The sequence below is a fragment of the Oncorhynchus gorbuscha genome, linkage group LG13, assembly GCF_021184085.1.
Source record: "Oncorhynchus gorbuscha isolate QuinsamMale2020 ecotype Even-year linkage group LG13, OgorEven_v1.0, whole genome shotgun sequence".
Taxonomy (NCBI): Eukaryota; Metazoa; Chordata; class Actinopteri; order Salmoniformes; family Salmonidae; genus Oncorhynchus; species Oncorhynchus gorbuscha.
The window spans coordinates 7742404-7758289 of NC_060185.1; the positions used below are offsets into that span (position 1 = coordinate 7742404).

General features: G+C 41.4%; 1 protein-coding gene across 1 annotated transcript in view; it reads right to left on the reverse strand.

Annotated features, from left to right (window-relative positions):
* Positions 1-945: 945 nt before the first annotated feature.
* The window catches only part of LOC123993832 (extensin-2-like), a 71622-nt gene continuing 56681 nt past the window's right edge, over positions 946-15886 (reverse strand). The window contains exons 5-6 of the mRNA XM_046296300.1: positions 3256-3387; positions 946-1035 (exon numbers count right to left, since the gene is read on the reverse strand). Of these exons, the coding sequence (XP_046152256.1) occupies positions 946-1035; positions 3256-3387 (222 nt within the window). The remainder of the gene's footprint in view (positions 1036-3255; positions 3388-15886) is intronic.

Below are 15886 nucleotides of genomic sequence, written 5' to 3' on the forward strand. Positions count from 1 at the left end.
GGCAGCAACACATGACAACACAGCATGGTAGCAACACAACATGACAACAACATGGCAGCAACACATCATGGCAGCAGAACAACATGGTAGCAGCACAAAGTATGGTACAAACATTATTGGGCACAGACGACGAGTGGCGAGTGGTGCAGTGGTCTAAGAGACCTCATCTCAGTTCAAGAGGTGTCACTGTAATACCTGGTTTGAATCCAGGCTGTATCACATCCGGCCGTAGTTGCGAGTCCCATAGGGCGGTGCACAATTGGCCCAGCGTTGCTAGGGTAGGCCGTCAATGTAAATAAAGATGTGTTCTTAACTGACTTGCCTGTTTAACTAAACAAGAAGGTAGAGACAACAATACATCACGCGAAGCAGCCGTCAGTAAGAGTGTTGATGATTGAGTCCTTGAATGAGGAGATGGAGATAAAACTGTCCAGTTTGAACTGAAAAGAGGAGCGACCCAGGGGTGTGTGTTTTGGGGATCTCTAACAGAATGTGACTGGAAGAACGGGTGGAGGATGATGGCTGCAGTACATATCTCAGATAGGGAGGGTTTTATAAACAAGTATCAACCAGTGGGTCTTGTGACGAGTATACAGAGATGACCAGTTTACAGAGGAGTATAGAGTGAAGTGATGTGTCCTATAAGGAGCATTTGTGTCAAATCTGATGGCCGAATGGTAAAGAACATCTAGTCACTCGAGAGCACCCTTACATGCCGATCCATAACCCTCAGAGATAGTAATCACACCTGTGGGGAGAGTGGCATTCTTTTTTACCAAACCACATGACCTTTGTTTGTGGAGGTGTTCAGAACAAAGTTAAGGGCAGAGAAAGCTTATTGGTCACTAAGAAGTCTTTGTTGTAGAGTGTTTTAATAACACAAAATCTGGGGAGCCTCGGCGCTCAAGTCTGAAAAAGAAAATCAGCATAGATATCGGCATAGATTCACTTCAACTCCTCTTCATCTCTGATCAATACCTTGTAGTAGCAGCGGGGGTTAGCTACCCTGAGCATGTGTACCAAAACGTAATCTCTCTGAGTCATAGAGATCAAAGAGATATTAACATGTGCCTGTTATAGCGCCACCGTGGGGTTGATATGTGTGTTCTTGCATACGTTGAGTCTTAACAGATCAAACGTTGTTATGATAGGAATATCCTTGACTGATTGGTGGAACTTATGGGGCTCTGAGGAAAATGTGTTACTTGTGAGGAGAGGGACCTTTGTACCGAATTGCATGACTTTAGGTCAAACGGGGTGAGCGGGCGTGACCTTTCAAAGTTGAGCATTTTCTACCTTTTTTTGTTATAGCGCCACCATCTGGCCAATCAGTGTAATGTAATCAATACCTGATCTCTATGGCAAGACCATAGAGATAGATAAAGGACTCATCCTTATGGTTGTGTCACCGTACTGCCTGTGACAGCATAGGTAGCACCATTGAGGCTATAACCCATGGGAATCCCCACCCAGTTGACAACTTTGATTACTTTTAAAATGGTCGGAAAAGGCCGCTATAATTCTCTATGAAGAAGACGTTGTTCACATAAGTTCCATTCAAATTGAATCGGGACTGTCAGCGATGTCACTAACGATCTAAAAGACGGAGACAGATCCACAGACCCCATTAAAACAACCTTCTCCAAACACCTAACTACTTCCAGTCCCTGAGGTTGGGCTATACCCAAGTGGCGCAAGTGGTCTACGAACACTACATCTCACTGCAAAAAAAAAAAGGTGTCACTGCAATCCCTGGTTTGAATCCAGGCTGCATCACATCTGGCCGTGATTGGGAGTTCTGTAGAGTGGGGGGGGGGAGCACAATTGGCCAAGTGTCGTCTGGGTTTGGACCGGGGTAGGGCCGTCATTGTAAATAAGAATTTGTTCTTTAACTGACTTGCATAGTTAAATAAATGATTGCATATAGTATGAATTAATTAAAAACAAAAATGTGATTTTTGGTCTTAATTTAAGGTTAGGGTTAGGTATAAGGCTAGCAGTGTGGTTAGGGTTAGGTATAAGGCTAGCAGTGTGGTTAGGGTTAGGTATACGGTTAGCAGTGTGGTTGAGGTTAGGGTTAGGTATAAGGCTAGCAGTGTGATTAGGGTTAGGTATAAGGTTAGCCATGTGGTTAAGGTTAGGGTGAGGCATAAGGCTAGGGTTAGGGTTAGCAGTGTGGTTAAGGTTAGGGTGAGGCATAAGGCTAGGGTTAGGATTAGCAGTGTGGTTAAGGTTAGGGTGAGGCATAAGGCTAGCAGGGTGGTTAAGGTTAGGGTGAGGCATAAGGCTAGCAGTGTGGTTAGGGTTAGGCATAAGATTAGCAGTGTGGTTAAGGTTAGGGTGAGGCACAAGGCTAGCAGTGTGGTTAAGGTTAGGGTGAGGCATAAGGCTAGCAGTGTGGTTAAGGTTAGGGTGAGGCATAAGGCTAGCAGTGTGGTTAAGGTTAGGGTGAGGCATAAGGCTAGCAGTGTGGTTAAGGTTAGGGTGAGGCATAAGGCTAGCAGTGTGGTTAAGGTTAGGGTGAGGCATAAGGCTAGCAGTGTGACAGTTTACAACATAGCTGCACACAGGTAGAGAGAAATTTGAGTAATTAATTTAGCAGAAATTGGGGGGGGTCACATTTTTTTTCTCCTGCTGAAATTGCATTTATTTAATACTTTCCATGCACTTTGGCCCCAAAAAGAACTACAACTCCCAGCATCACTTTAAGTTCGGTGGAGTCACTGACAAAAGAGACAACACTAAAAGACGAAGGAGCTTGAGTTCTTCAACAAGTGGGAGCAGCGGCTCCTCCCCTCGGCTACGCGGAAAACATCAACACTGAGGATGTGAAGGCCGAGAATCTCTGCTGCCATCAGAGCGGACGTTTAATTAATTCTCAAGTTGGGAACTCAAGGAGGCGCTCAGTGAGGACTTCAATTTGACTAATTCGGAGTTACAAGCAGGCTAAGAATAAACTTGGCAAAGCGCACACAAATGGTTGGTATTGAACCGGATACAGTTCAGAAACCTGTCTCCGACATGGAGCAAGGAACAAGACTTGTTAATAACGGCACGACGATGATACAAAACACGGTTAAGAAGCCCCAAACGGATTATGCCTTAAGGGCCAATGCATACATTCACAAGGTTATATGCAAATATCCAACATCAGGATCATGTGGGTAGCTGAGGGCTCAAGATCTACTTCATCAGTCTCGAAGTTATTGAACAAAGCCCTCAAAATAGATAAAGACGTCCTTGTAGACGGCTCACATTGGGGCTCTCAAGTGAGAAAGCCTGGCGGAACACATTGGGGCTCTCAAGTGAGAAAGCCTGGCGGAACACATTGGGGCTCTCAAGTGAGAAAGCCTGAAGGAACACATTGGGGCTCTCAAGTGAGAAAGCCTGGCGGAACACATTGCGTCATTGTCAGGATTGTATTGATGTTCTTCGGCGTGCCAGAGAATTTTGCCCACTTCGATGCAATACCCATGGTATGGTATTGGTATTGGTATGGTGTAGATTTTCCTGCCCGGCTGTGTTTCACATACAGTGGCAAGAAAAAGAGTTCCAAGATCCCTATTAGGCATTGTCCTTTGTAAAGTCGAACATTCTACCAAGGTCAGCCGAAGCAAATGACTGAATGTTCACCTAATTGGCGATTGTGGTAACGGATAAATGTGCCTTTACCACTGTCAACCCATTTTCCCTTTTGTAGATACTGTACAGTGTTGCCAGTGGATATCGTTATTATTAGGTAACATTCTGGAGAGTCAATACACCTTTTCTTACGTTTAATTTGATTACCATGAAGCTGCTCGTATCGAGTTATCGGTGGTGCCCTTATCCTGGTTAGACAGTTCTATCATTAGGCCATGAAGCTGCTCGTATCGAGTTATCGGTGGTGCCCTTATCCTGGTTAGACAAAGCACAGTTCTATCATTAGGCCATGAAGCTGCTCGTATCGAGTTATCGGTGGTGCCCTTATCCTGGTTAGACAAAGCACAGTTCTATCATTAGGCCATGAAGCTGCTCGTATCGAGTTATCGGTGGTGCCCTTATCCTGGTTAGACAAAGCACAGTTCTATCATTAGGCCATGAAGCTGCTCGTATCGAGTTATCGGTGGTGCCCTTATCCTGGTTAGACAAAGCACAGTTCTATCATTAGGCCATGAAGCTGCTCGTATCGAGTTATCGGTGGTGCCCTTATCCTGGTTAGACAAAGCACAGTTCTATCATTAGGCCATGTCATTTCGTATCAAGTTATCGGTGGTGCCCTTATCCTGGTTAGACAAAGCACAGTTCTATCATTAGGCCATGAAGCTGCTCGTATCGAGTTATCGGTGGTGCCCTTATCCTGGTTAGACAAAGCACAGTTCTATCATTAGGCCATGAAGCTGCTCGTATCGAGTTATCGGTGGTGCCCTTATCCTGGTTAGACAAAGCACAGTTCTATCATTAGGCCATGAAGCTGCTCGTATCGAGTTATCGGTGGTGCCCTTATCCTGGTTAGACAAAGCACAGTTCTATCATTAGGCCATGAAGCTGCTCGTATCGAGTTATCGGTGGTGCCCTTATCCTGGTTAGACAAAGCACAGTTCTATCATTAGGCCATGAAGCTGCTCGTATCGAGTTATCGATGGTGCCCTTATCCTGGTTAGACAAAGCACAGTTCTATCATTAGGCCATGAAGCTGCTCGTATCGAGTTATCGATGGTGCCCTTATCCTGGTTAGACAAAGCACAGTTCTATCATTAGGCCATGAAGCTGCTCGTATCGAGTTATCGGTGGTGCCCTTATCCTGGTTAGACAAAGCACAGTTCTATCATTAGGCCATGTCATTTCGTATCGAGTTATCGATGGTGCCCTTATCCTGGTTAGACAAAGCACAGTTCTATCATTAGGCCATGAAGCTGCTCGTATCGAGTTATCGGTGGTGCCCTTATCCTGGTTAGACAAAGCACAGTTCTATCATTAGGCCATGTCATTTCGTATCGAGTTATCGGTGGTGCCCTTATCCTGGTTAGACAAAGCACAGTTCTATCATCTGTCATTTCTTTAAAGACTTTGCCATTAACTTGGTGGTATTGCTGTAAGATGTGATTTATAAAATGTGTTATACTTTTTTTTTAAACAGCCTAGTTTTGGGTTGTAAATAAGTACGGTTTAAGTCAGAAGTTTACATACACTTAGGTTGGAGTCACTTCAAAGTCATTTTTCAATCACTCCACAAATTTCCTGTTAACAAACAACAGTTTTGGCAAGTCGGTTAGGACATCTACTTCAGGCATGACACAGGTACTTTTTCCAACAATTGTTTACAGACAGATTATTTAACTTATAATTCACTGCATCACAATTCCAGTGGGTCAGAAGTTTACATACATTAAGTTGACTGTGCCTTTCAACAGCTTGGAAAATTCCAGAAAATGTCATGGCTTTAGAAGCTTCTGATAGGCTAATTGACATCATTTGAGTCAATTGGAGGTGTACCTGTGGATGTATTTCAAGGCCTACCTTCAAACTCAGTGCCTCTTTGCTTGAAATCATAGGAAAATCAAAAGAAATCAGCCAAGACTTCAGAAAAAAATGCAGACCTACACTTTTCTGGTTCATCCTTGGGAGCAATTTCCAAACGCCTGAAGGTACCATGGTCATTTACATTTACATTTAAGTCATTTAGCAGACGCTCTTATCCAGAGCGACTTCTGTACAAACAATAGTATGCAAGTATAAATGCCGTGGGACCACTCAGCTGCCATACCGCTCAGGAAGGAGACACGTTCTGTCTCCTAGAGATGAATGTACTTTGGTGCGAAAAGTGCAAATCAATCCCAGAACAACAGCATAGCACCTTGTGAAGATGCTGGAGGAAACAGGTGCAAAAGTATCAATATCCACAGTAAAAGAAGTCCTTTATCGACATAACCTGATATGCCGCTCAGCAAGGAAGAAGCCATTGTTACAAAACTGCCATAAAAAAGCCAGACAACGGTTTGCAACTGCACAAGGGGACAAAGATTGTACTTTTTGGAGAACTGTCCTCTGGTCTGATGGAACAAAAATAAAACTGTTTGGCCATAATGACCATTGTTTTGTTTGGAGGAAAAAAGGGGGACGCTTGCAAGCCGAAGAACACCATCCCAACCGTGAAGCATGGGGGTGGCAACATCATGTTGTGGGGGTGCTTTTCTGCAGGAGGGACTGGTGCACTTTACAAAATGGATGGCATCATGAGGGAGGAAAATTAGGTGGATATATTGAAGCAACATCTCAAGACATCACTCAGGAAGTTAAAGCTTGGTCGCAAATAGGTCTTCCAAATGAACAATTACCCCAAGCATACTTCCAAAGTTGTGGCAAAATGTCTTAAGGACAACAGCGTTATGGTATTGGAGTGGTCATCACAAAGCTCTGACCTCAATCCTATAGAAAATGTGTGGTCAGAACTGAAAAAAAGCATGTGCGAGCAAGGAGGCCTTACAAACCTGACTCAATTACAACAACTCTGTCAGGAGGAATGGGCCAAAATTCACCCAACTTATTGTGGGAAGCTTGTGGAACGCCACCCGAAATGTTTGACCCAACAATTTAAAGGCAATGCTACCAAATACTAATTGAGTGTATGTAAACTTCTGACCCACTGGGAATGTGATGAAAGAAATTAAAGCTGAAGTAAATCGTTCTCTCTACTATTATTCTGACATTTCACATTCTCAACTCAACAACTGAAGAAGAGGAAATCTTGGTGTCCTAACTCACTACTGAAGAAGAAGAAATCTTGGCGTCCTAACTCACTACTGAAGAAGAAGAAATCTTGGCGTCCTAACTCACTACTGAAGAAGAAGAAATCTTGGCGTCCTAACTCACTACTGAAGAAGAAGAAACCTTGGTGTCCTAACTCACTACTGAAGAAGAAGAAATCTTGGCGTCCTAACTCACTACTGAAGAAGGAGAAATCTTGGTGTCCTAACTCACTACTGAAGAAGAAGAAACCTTGGTGTCCTAACTCACTACTGAAGAGGAAGAAACCTTGGCGTCCTAACTCACAACTGAAGAAGAAGAAACCTTGGTGTCCTAACTCACTACTGAAGAAGAAGAAACCTTGGTGTCCTAACTCACTACTGAAGAAGAAGAAACCTTGGCGTCCTAACTCACTACTGAAGAAGAAGAAACCTTGGCATCCTAACTCACTACTGAAGAAGAAGAAAACTTTGTTGCTTTTATATCATCTGTTTCTTCTCTAGGGGCAGCATTCGGAATTTTGGATGAAAAGCATGCCCAAATTAAACGGCCTGCTACTCGGGCCCAGAAGATATGATGTGTATATACTGGTAGATTTGGATAGTAAACACTCTAAAGTTTCCAAAACTGTTAACTTCTTTGAGATAGGGGGCGCTCTTTTAATTTTTGGATAAAAAACGTTCCCGTTTTAAACAAGATATTTTGCCACGAAAAGATGCTCGACTATGCATGTAATTGACAGCTTTGGAAAGAAAAAACTCTGACGTTTCCAAAACTGCAAAGATATTATCTGTGAGTGCCCCAGAACTAATGCTACAGGCAAAACCAAGATGAAGTTTCATACAGGAAATGCCCCAGATTCTGAAGGCGCTGTGTTCCAATGTCTCCTTATATGGCTGTGAATGCGCCAGGAATGAGCCTGCCCTTTCTGTCGTTTCCCCAAGGTGTCTGCAGCATTTTGACGTATTTGTAGGCTTATCATTGGAAGATTGACCATAAGAGACTACATTTACCAGGTGTCCGCCCGGTGTCCTGTGTCGAAATTATTGCGTAATCTGTAGGTCCATGCGCGTTCCATTTCTTCAGAAGACAAAGGCAACTGCCACGAAGGATTTATCATCGATAGATATGTGAAAAACACCTTGAGGATTTATTCTAAACATTGTTTGCCATGTTTCTGTCAATATTATGGAGATAATTTGGAAAGATTTCGCGTTTTAATTACTTAATTTTCGGGTTTTTTCATACCCAAACGTGATGAAGAAAACGGAGCGATTTGTCAACACAAATAATATTTTTGTAAAAACTGAACATTTGCTATCTAACTGAGAGTCTCCTCATTGAAAACATCTGAAGTTCTTCGAAGGTAAATTATTTTATTTGAATGCTTTTCTGTTTTTTGTGAAAATGTTGCATGCTGAATGCCAGGCATAATCCTATGCTAGGCTATCAATACTGTTACACAAATGCTTCTTTTGCTATGGTTGAGAAGCATATTTTGAAAATCTGAGATGACAGTGTTGTTAACAAAAGGCTAAGCTTGAGAGCAAATAGATGTATTTCATTTCATTTGTGATTTTCATGAATAGTTAACGTTGCGTTATGCTAATGAGCTTGCGGACAGATTTACACAATCCTGGACACAGGTTTTTTTCGTAGCTAAAGATGACGCAGAAAACGGAGCGATTTGTCCTAAACAAATAATCTTTCAGGAAAAACTGAACATTTGCTATCTAACTGAGAGTCTCCTCATTGAAAACATCCAAAGTTCTTCAAAGGTAAATTATTTTATTTGAATGCTTTTCTGGTTTTTGTGAAAATGTTGCCTGCTGAATGCTAACGCTAAATGCTATGCTAAATGCTACGCTAGCTATCAATACTGTTACACAAATGCTTGTTTTGCTATGGTTGAGAAGCATATTTTGAAAATCTGAGATGACAGTGTTGTTAACAAAAGGCTAAGCTTGAGAGCTAGCATATTGATTTCATTTCATTTGCGATTTTCATGAATAGTTAACGTTGCGTTATGGTAATGAGCTTGAGGCTGTAGTCACGATCCCGGATCCGGGATGGCTCGACGCAAGAAGTTAAAATAGTGCCTGTGAGTATAACAGAACTGATTTGGCAGGCGAAAACCTGAAAAAAATCCATTCAGGAAGTTTTTTTGTTGTTGTGTTTTTGTAGTTTTCTATCCAATGCCATTACAGTATCCAGTGACTTAGGACTCAATTTGAAGTTCATATGCCTTCCACTAGATGTCAACAGTCTTTAGAAATTGTTTCAGGCTTGTATTCTGAAAAATGAGGGAGTAAGACCAGTCTGAATGAGTGGACCCTGCCATGTCACAGAGCTTTTTCATGCGCATGACCAGAGAGAGTGCTTTTCTTGTTTACCTTTTATATTGAAAACATTATTGTCCTGTTGAAATATTATTGATCATTTAGGCTAAAAACAACCTGAGGATTGAATATAAACATCGTTTGACATGTTTCTATGAACTTGTCAGATACAATTTGGATTTTTTGTTTGCCTATTTTGACTACGTTTGAGCCTGTGGATTACTGAAGAAAACGCGCGAACAAACTGAGGTTTTTGGATATAAAGAGACTTTATCGAACAAAAGGAACATTTATTGAATGAATGAATGTCTTCTGAGTGCCACCATATGAAGATCATCAATGGTAAGGGATTAATTTATTCTCTATTTCTGAGTTTTGTAACGCTTCTGCTTGGCTGGTTATTGTTTGTAATAATTTGTCAACTGGGCTATATTCTCAAATAATTGTATGGTATGCTTTTGCCATAAAACATTTTTAAATTTGACACCGTGATTGTTTTCTGAATTTTAAAATTAGTATTTCTGTATTTGAATTTGGAGCTCTGCAATCTCACTGGATGTTGGCCAGATGGGACACTAGCGTCCCACATACCCTAGAGAGGTTAATCAAACCTCTGGAATGTCTCCTATAACAGTATGGGAATCAATTAAGGCTTATCTGAGGGGCCAGATTATTTCAGACAGCGCAATATTAATTTACAAACACAATCTTGGATTTGGATATGGCATATTCATACTCTTCCTCGGCAGATTTACTAAAACAATGTTTGACACTTCAGACAAAGTTTGATCTTCTTTCAACTGGACTAAACATGAGAAATCAGGGACAATGCTAGCACACCAGCTGCGTCAGAGAACCGAAAATCAAACTATAACTGATATAACTATAACGAGCTGGGTAACACATGTATTGATCATTTAGAGGTAAATTCAAGCTTTCATAACTTTTACTCACAATTATACACTTCGGAATCCGCTGGTAATGCTACCTTACTCGAAACCTTCTTTGAGAACTTAGCTATTCCTACAGTTTTATATTTTTATTCTACCTTTATTGAACTAGGCAAGTCAGTTAAGAACAAATTCTTATTTTCAATGACGGCCTAGGAACTGCCTGTTCAGGGGCAGAATGACAGAACGACAGGTTTGTACCTTGTCAGCTTGGGGATTTGAACTTGCAACCTTTCGGTTACTAGTCCAACACTCTAACCACCAGGCTACCCTGCCACCCCAGTTGAACCTGAGACAGCTGCTGAACAAGAAGAACAGCTCTCTGTAGAAGAGATTGTGTTGACAATTAAATCTACGCAGTAAATCCCCTGGACCCGATGGATTACCGAGCAAATTCTTTTAAAAAATTATTCATCTGACACTCCAGAGATATTTTATCACTTGATGCTGAGAAGACGTTTGATCGGGTGGAGTGGCATTATCTATTTTATACTCTCAAACAATTTGGATTCGGTCCCAATTTTATGTCCTGGGTCAAAGTATTTTACTCCTCCCTTATGGCTGCAGTGTGCACAAATGACAACCTTTCATCCTCAGTCCAACTTCAATGTGGGACAAGACAGGGTTGTCCTCTATCCCCTCAGTTGTTTTCCATTGCAATTTAGCCTTTAGCTCTAGCAATATGTAATAACACCACTATCAAATGGGTGCTTAGAGCATAAAGTCTCACTCTATATGGATGACATGATAATATATATGTCTGACGCTTTAACTGGTCTTCCAGAGATCCTGGTTCTTCTGAAGACAATTGGAAAAATATCTGGGTTAAAGATTAATCTACAAAAATGTGAATTAATGCCTATTAATCATTCTGCTGTGCAAACTTCTTTTAGTCATGTGCCCTTCAGAGTAACTACACAGAAATTGAAATATTTGGGAATTTGGGTATTGGGAAAATATTTGGGAATTTGACATACCTCTACAGATAAACTGATATCTGCTTTATTCTGGAACAAGAAAAACACTTGGATACGTGAGAGCGTATTACAAAGATCCCCAGGTTGGTCTAGCACTTCCGAACATTCAATATTATTACTGGACAGCTAATATAAGAATCATTCTATATTGGATGACAGAAGTCCCTGACGTTACAGGCCCAAAATGGTTGACCTCTCAGCCTGTGGACCCACTTAATTAGCTGCCTTACTCTACTCTACTCTAAACTACCTGAACCTATAATGGCTGACCTTGGAGATCTCAGCCTGTGGACGCACCTCATTAGCTGCCTTACTCTACTCTACTCTAAACTACCTGAACCTGTAATGGCTGACCTTGGAGATCTCAGCCTGTGGACGCACCTCATTAGCTGCCTTGCTCAAAACCTGCATTAGCCTGTTTCCAAATACACAAAATAAACTGAATGACTTTTACATTGATATGGATGTTACATCTTTTGAACAGTTCAATATATTATATTATATATATTATATTATATATTAATATAATATTTATTTAGATACAAAATTACACAATTGCAGTATCTTCGTACTCTAGTCACTTCCCATCACATCCACCTACGTCCCTTCTAGATTCTATTTTTAAAGTGAACCCTTATATCAAAGGGTGCATAAACTTAATCCATATGTTATTAAACACACACAATCTGTATTCTCTGAACTCTCTTAAGATCCAATGGGAAGAGGATTTAGGTGTACAAGTGTCAGACTAACCTTGGCAGAGTATGCTTCAGAGAATACATTCTTCATCTATATGTCTAAGACATGCTGTAATTCAATTTAAAATAGTTAATTGGCTGTATTGGTAAAAGGCAAAAATTATCCAAGATTAGACCAGAACTAGATCCCACTTGTGACCAATGTAAGCAGCCTCCTGTTAATTTATTACACATGTTTTGGACATGCCCGAAATTGACAGATTTCTGGATATTAATTTTTTCCAAGTTTTCCAAGATACTGGAGCTTTCTATACAACCTTCTGCCTTCATTGCATTATTCAAAGTGAGGTTGTGGACAGGTGTCTTTTATACTGATAACAAGTACAAACAGGTGCCATTAATACAGGTAATGAATGGAGGACAGAGGAGCCTCTTAAAGAAGAAGTTTACAGGTCTGTGAGAGCCAGAAATATTGCTTGTTTGTAGATGACCAAATACTCATTTTCCACCATAATTTGCAAATAAATTCATAAAAAATCCTACAATGTGATGTTCTGGATTTTTTTTCTCCATTTTGTCTGTCATAGTTGAAGTTTACCTATGATGAAAATTACAGGCCTCTCTCATCTTTTTAAGTGTGAGAACTTGCATGGAGGATTAGTTACTGGTATGAAGTACTGGTATATAGATGTCAGTTGCTGGTATGAAGTACTGGTATATAGATGTCAGTTGCTGGTATGAAGTACTGATATATAGATGGAGGATTAGTTGCTGGTATGAAGTACTGCTATATAGATGTCAGTTGCTGGTATGATGTACTGGTATATAGATGTCAGTTGCTGGTATGAAGTACTGATATATAGATGGAGGATTAGTTGCTGGTATGAAGTAATAATAGTATGAAGTACTGGTATATAGATGGAGATTTAGTTGGTGGTATATAGATGGAGGATTAGTTGCTGGTATGAAGTACTGGTATATAGATGGAGGATTAGTTGCTGGTATGAAGTACTGGTACATAGATGTCAGTTGGTGGTATGAAGTACTGGTATATAGATGGAGATTTAGTTGGTGGTATATAGATGGAGGATTAGTTGCTGGTATGAAGTACTGATATATAGATGGAGGATTAGTTGCTGGTATGAAGTAATAATAGTATGAAGTACTGGTATATAGATGGAGATTTAGTTGGTGGTATATAGATGGAGGATTAGTTGCTGGTATGAAGTACTGGTATATAGATGGAGGATTAGTTGCTGGTATGAAGTACTGGTACATAGATGTCAGTTGGTGGTATGAAGTACTGGTATATACACTACTGTTCAACAGTTTGGGTTCACTTAGAAATGTCCTTGTTTTTGAAAGAAAAGCTATTTTTTCTCCATTAAAATAACATAAAATTGATCGGAAATACAGTGTAGACATTGTTAATGTTGTGAATGACTATTGTAGCTGGAAACGGCAGATTTTTTAAATGGAATATCTAGATAGGCGTACAGAGGCCCATTATCAGCAACCATCACTCCTGTGTTCCAATGGCACATTATGTTAGAGAATCCAAGTTCATCATTTTAAAAGCCGAATTGATCATTAGAAAACCCTTTTGCAATTATGCCTGCACAGCTCAAAACTGTTGTTCTGATTAAATAAGCAATAAAACTGTCCTTCTTTAGACTAGTTGAGTATCTGGAGCATCAGCATTTGTGGGTTTGATTACAGTCTCAAAATGACCAGAAACAAAGAACTTTCTTCTGAAACTCGTCAGTATATTCTTGTTCTGAGAAATGAAGGCTATTCCATGTGAGAAATTGCAAAGAGACTGAAGATCTCGTACAACGCTGTGTACTACTCCCTTCACAGAACAGCGTACACCGTCTCTAACCAGAATAGAAAGAGGAGTGGGAGGCCCCGGTGCACAACTGAGCAAGAGGACAAGTACATTAGAGTGTCTAGTTTGAGAAACAGACACTTCCTAAGTCCTAAACTGGCAGCTTCATTAAATTGTACCCGCAAAACACATTTACATTACATTTAAGTCATTTAGCAGACGCTCTTATCCAGAGCACCAGTCTCAACATGAACAGTGAAGAGGCGACTCCGGGATGCTGGCCTTCTAGGCAGTTACAAAGAAAAAGCCATATCTCAGACTGGCCAATAAAAATAAAAGATTAAGATGGACAAAAGAACACAGACACTGGACAGAGGAACTCTGCATAGAAGGCCAGTATCCCGGAGTCTCCTCTTCACTGTTGACGTGAATACATAGAACACAGTCAACTCAGAGAACACAGAAAACACATAGAACACACAGAACACAGTCAACTCAGAGAACACAGAAAACACACAGAACACACAGAACACATAGAACACAGTCAACTCAGAGAACACAGAAAACACACAGAACACACAGAACACATAGAACACAGTCAACTCAGAGAACACAGAAAACACATAGAACACACAGAATACACAGAACACATAGAACACACAGAATATAGAGATTTTATATTATTACAGGTGTATTGCCAGATCTCTAGTATGGCCCCGAGTGCAAATATAATCACTGCATGGACCGTAGAAAATGTATTTAAACGCAAAAAAAGAAATTCAGGACCATGTCTTTCAAAGGTAATAATAACTTCACAGATCTTCATTGTAAAGAGTTTAAACACTGTTTTCCATGCTTATTCAATGAACCATAAACAATTAATAAACATGCACCTGTGGAACGATCATTAAGACACTGACAGCTTACAGTCGGTAGGCAATTAAGGTCACAGATATGAAAACTTAGGACACTGAAGAGGTCTTTCTACTGACTCTGAAAAACACCAAGAGAAAGATACCCAGGGTCCCTGCTCATCGGCGTGTATATGCCTTAGGCATGCTGCAAGGAGGCATGAGGACTGCAGATGTGGCCAGGGCAATAAATTGCAATGTCCGTACTGTGAGACGCCTAAGATGGCGCTACAGGGAGACAGAACAGACAGTTGATCGTTCTCGCAGTGGCAGACCACGTGTAACACCAACACAGGATCAGTTCATCAGAACATCACACCTGCGGGACAGGTACAGGATGGCAACAACAACTGCCCGAGTTACACCAGGAACACACAATACTCCATCAGTGCTCAGACTGTCCGCAATAGGCTGAGAGAGGCTGGACTGAAGGCTTGTAGGCCTGTTGTAAGGCAGGTCCTCAATAGGCTGAGAGAGGCTGGACTGAGGGCTTGTAGGCATGTTGTAAGGCAGGTCCTCAATAGGCCGAGAGAGGCTGGACTGAGGGCTTGTAGGCCTGTTGTAAGGCAGGTCCTCACCAGACATCACCGGCAACAACATCGCCTTTGGGCACAAACCCACCGTCGCTGGACCAGACAGGACTGGAAAAAAGTGCTCTTCACTGATGAGTCACGGTTTTGTCTCCCCAGGGGTGATGGTAGGATTCGTATGTATCGTTGAAGGAATGAGCGTTACCCCATCACCCCAGTTGTTCTGGAGAGGGATCTATTTGGAGTTGGAGGGTCCATCATAGTCTGGGGTGGTGCTTCACAGCATCATCGGACTGAGCTCGTTGTCATTGCAGGCAATCTCAACGCTGTGCCTTACAGGGAAGACATCCTCCTCCCTCATGTGGTACCCTTCCTGCAGGCTCATCCTGACATGACCCTCCAGCATGACAATGCCACCAGCCATACTGCTCGTTCTGTGCGTGATATCCTGCAAGACAGGAATGTCAGTGTTCTGCCATGGCCAGCGAAGAGCCCGGATCTCAATCCCATTAAGCACGTCTGGGAGCTGTTGGATCAGAGGGTGAGGGCTAGGGTCATTCCCCCCAGAAATGTATGGGAACTTGCAGGTGCCTTGGTGGAAAAGTGGGGTAACATCTCACAGCTAGAACTGGCAAATCTAGTGCAATCCATGAGAAGGAGATGCACTGCAGTACTTAATGCAACTGGTGGCCACACCAGACACTGACTGTTACTTTTGATTTTGAACCCCTGTGGAACTTGTGGAGTTTATGTCTCAGTTGTTGAATCTTGTTATGTTCATAGAAATATTTAAACATGTTAAGTTTGCTGAAAATAAACGCAGTTGACAGTGAGAGGACATTTCTTTTTTTGCTGAGTCTATGTTGTAGACAGACTGATATAATTACAGTTTAATCATTTAGCAGACACTCTTATCCATAACACCTT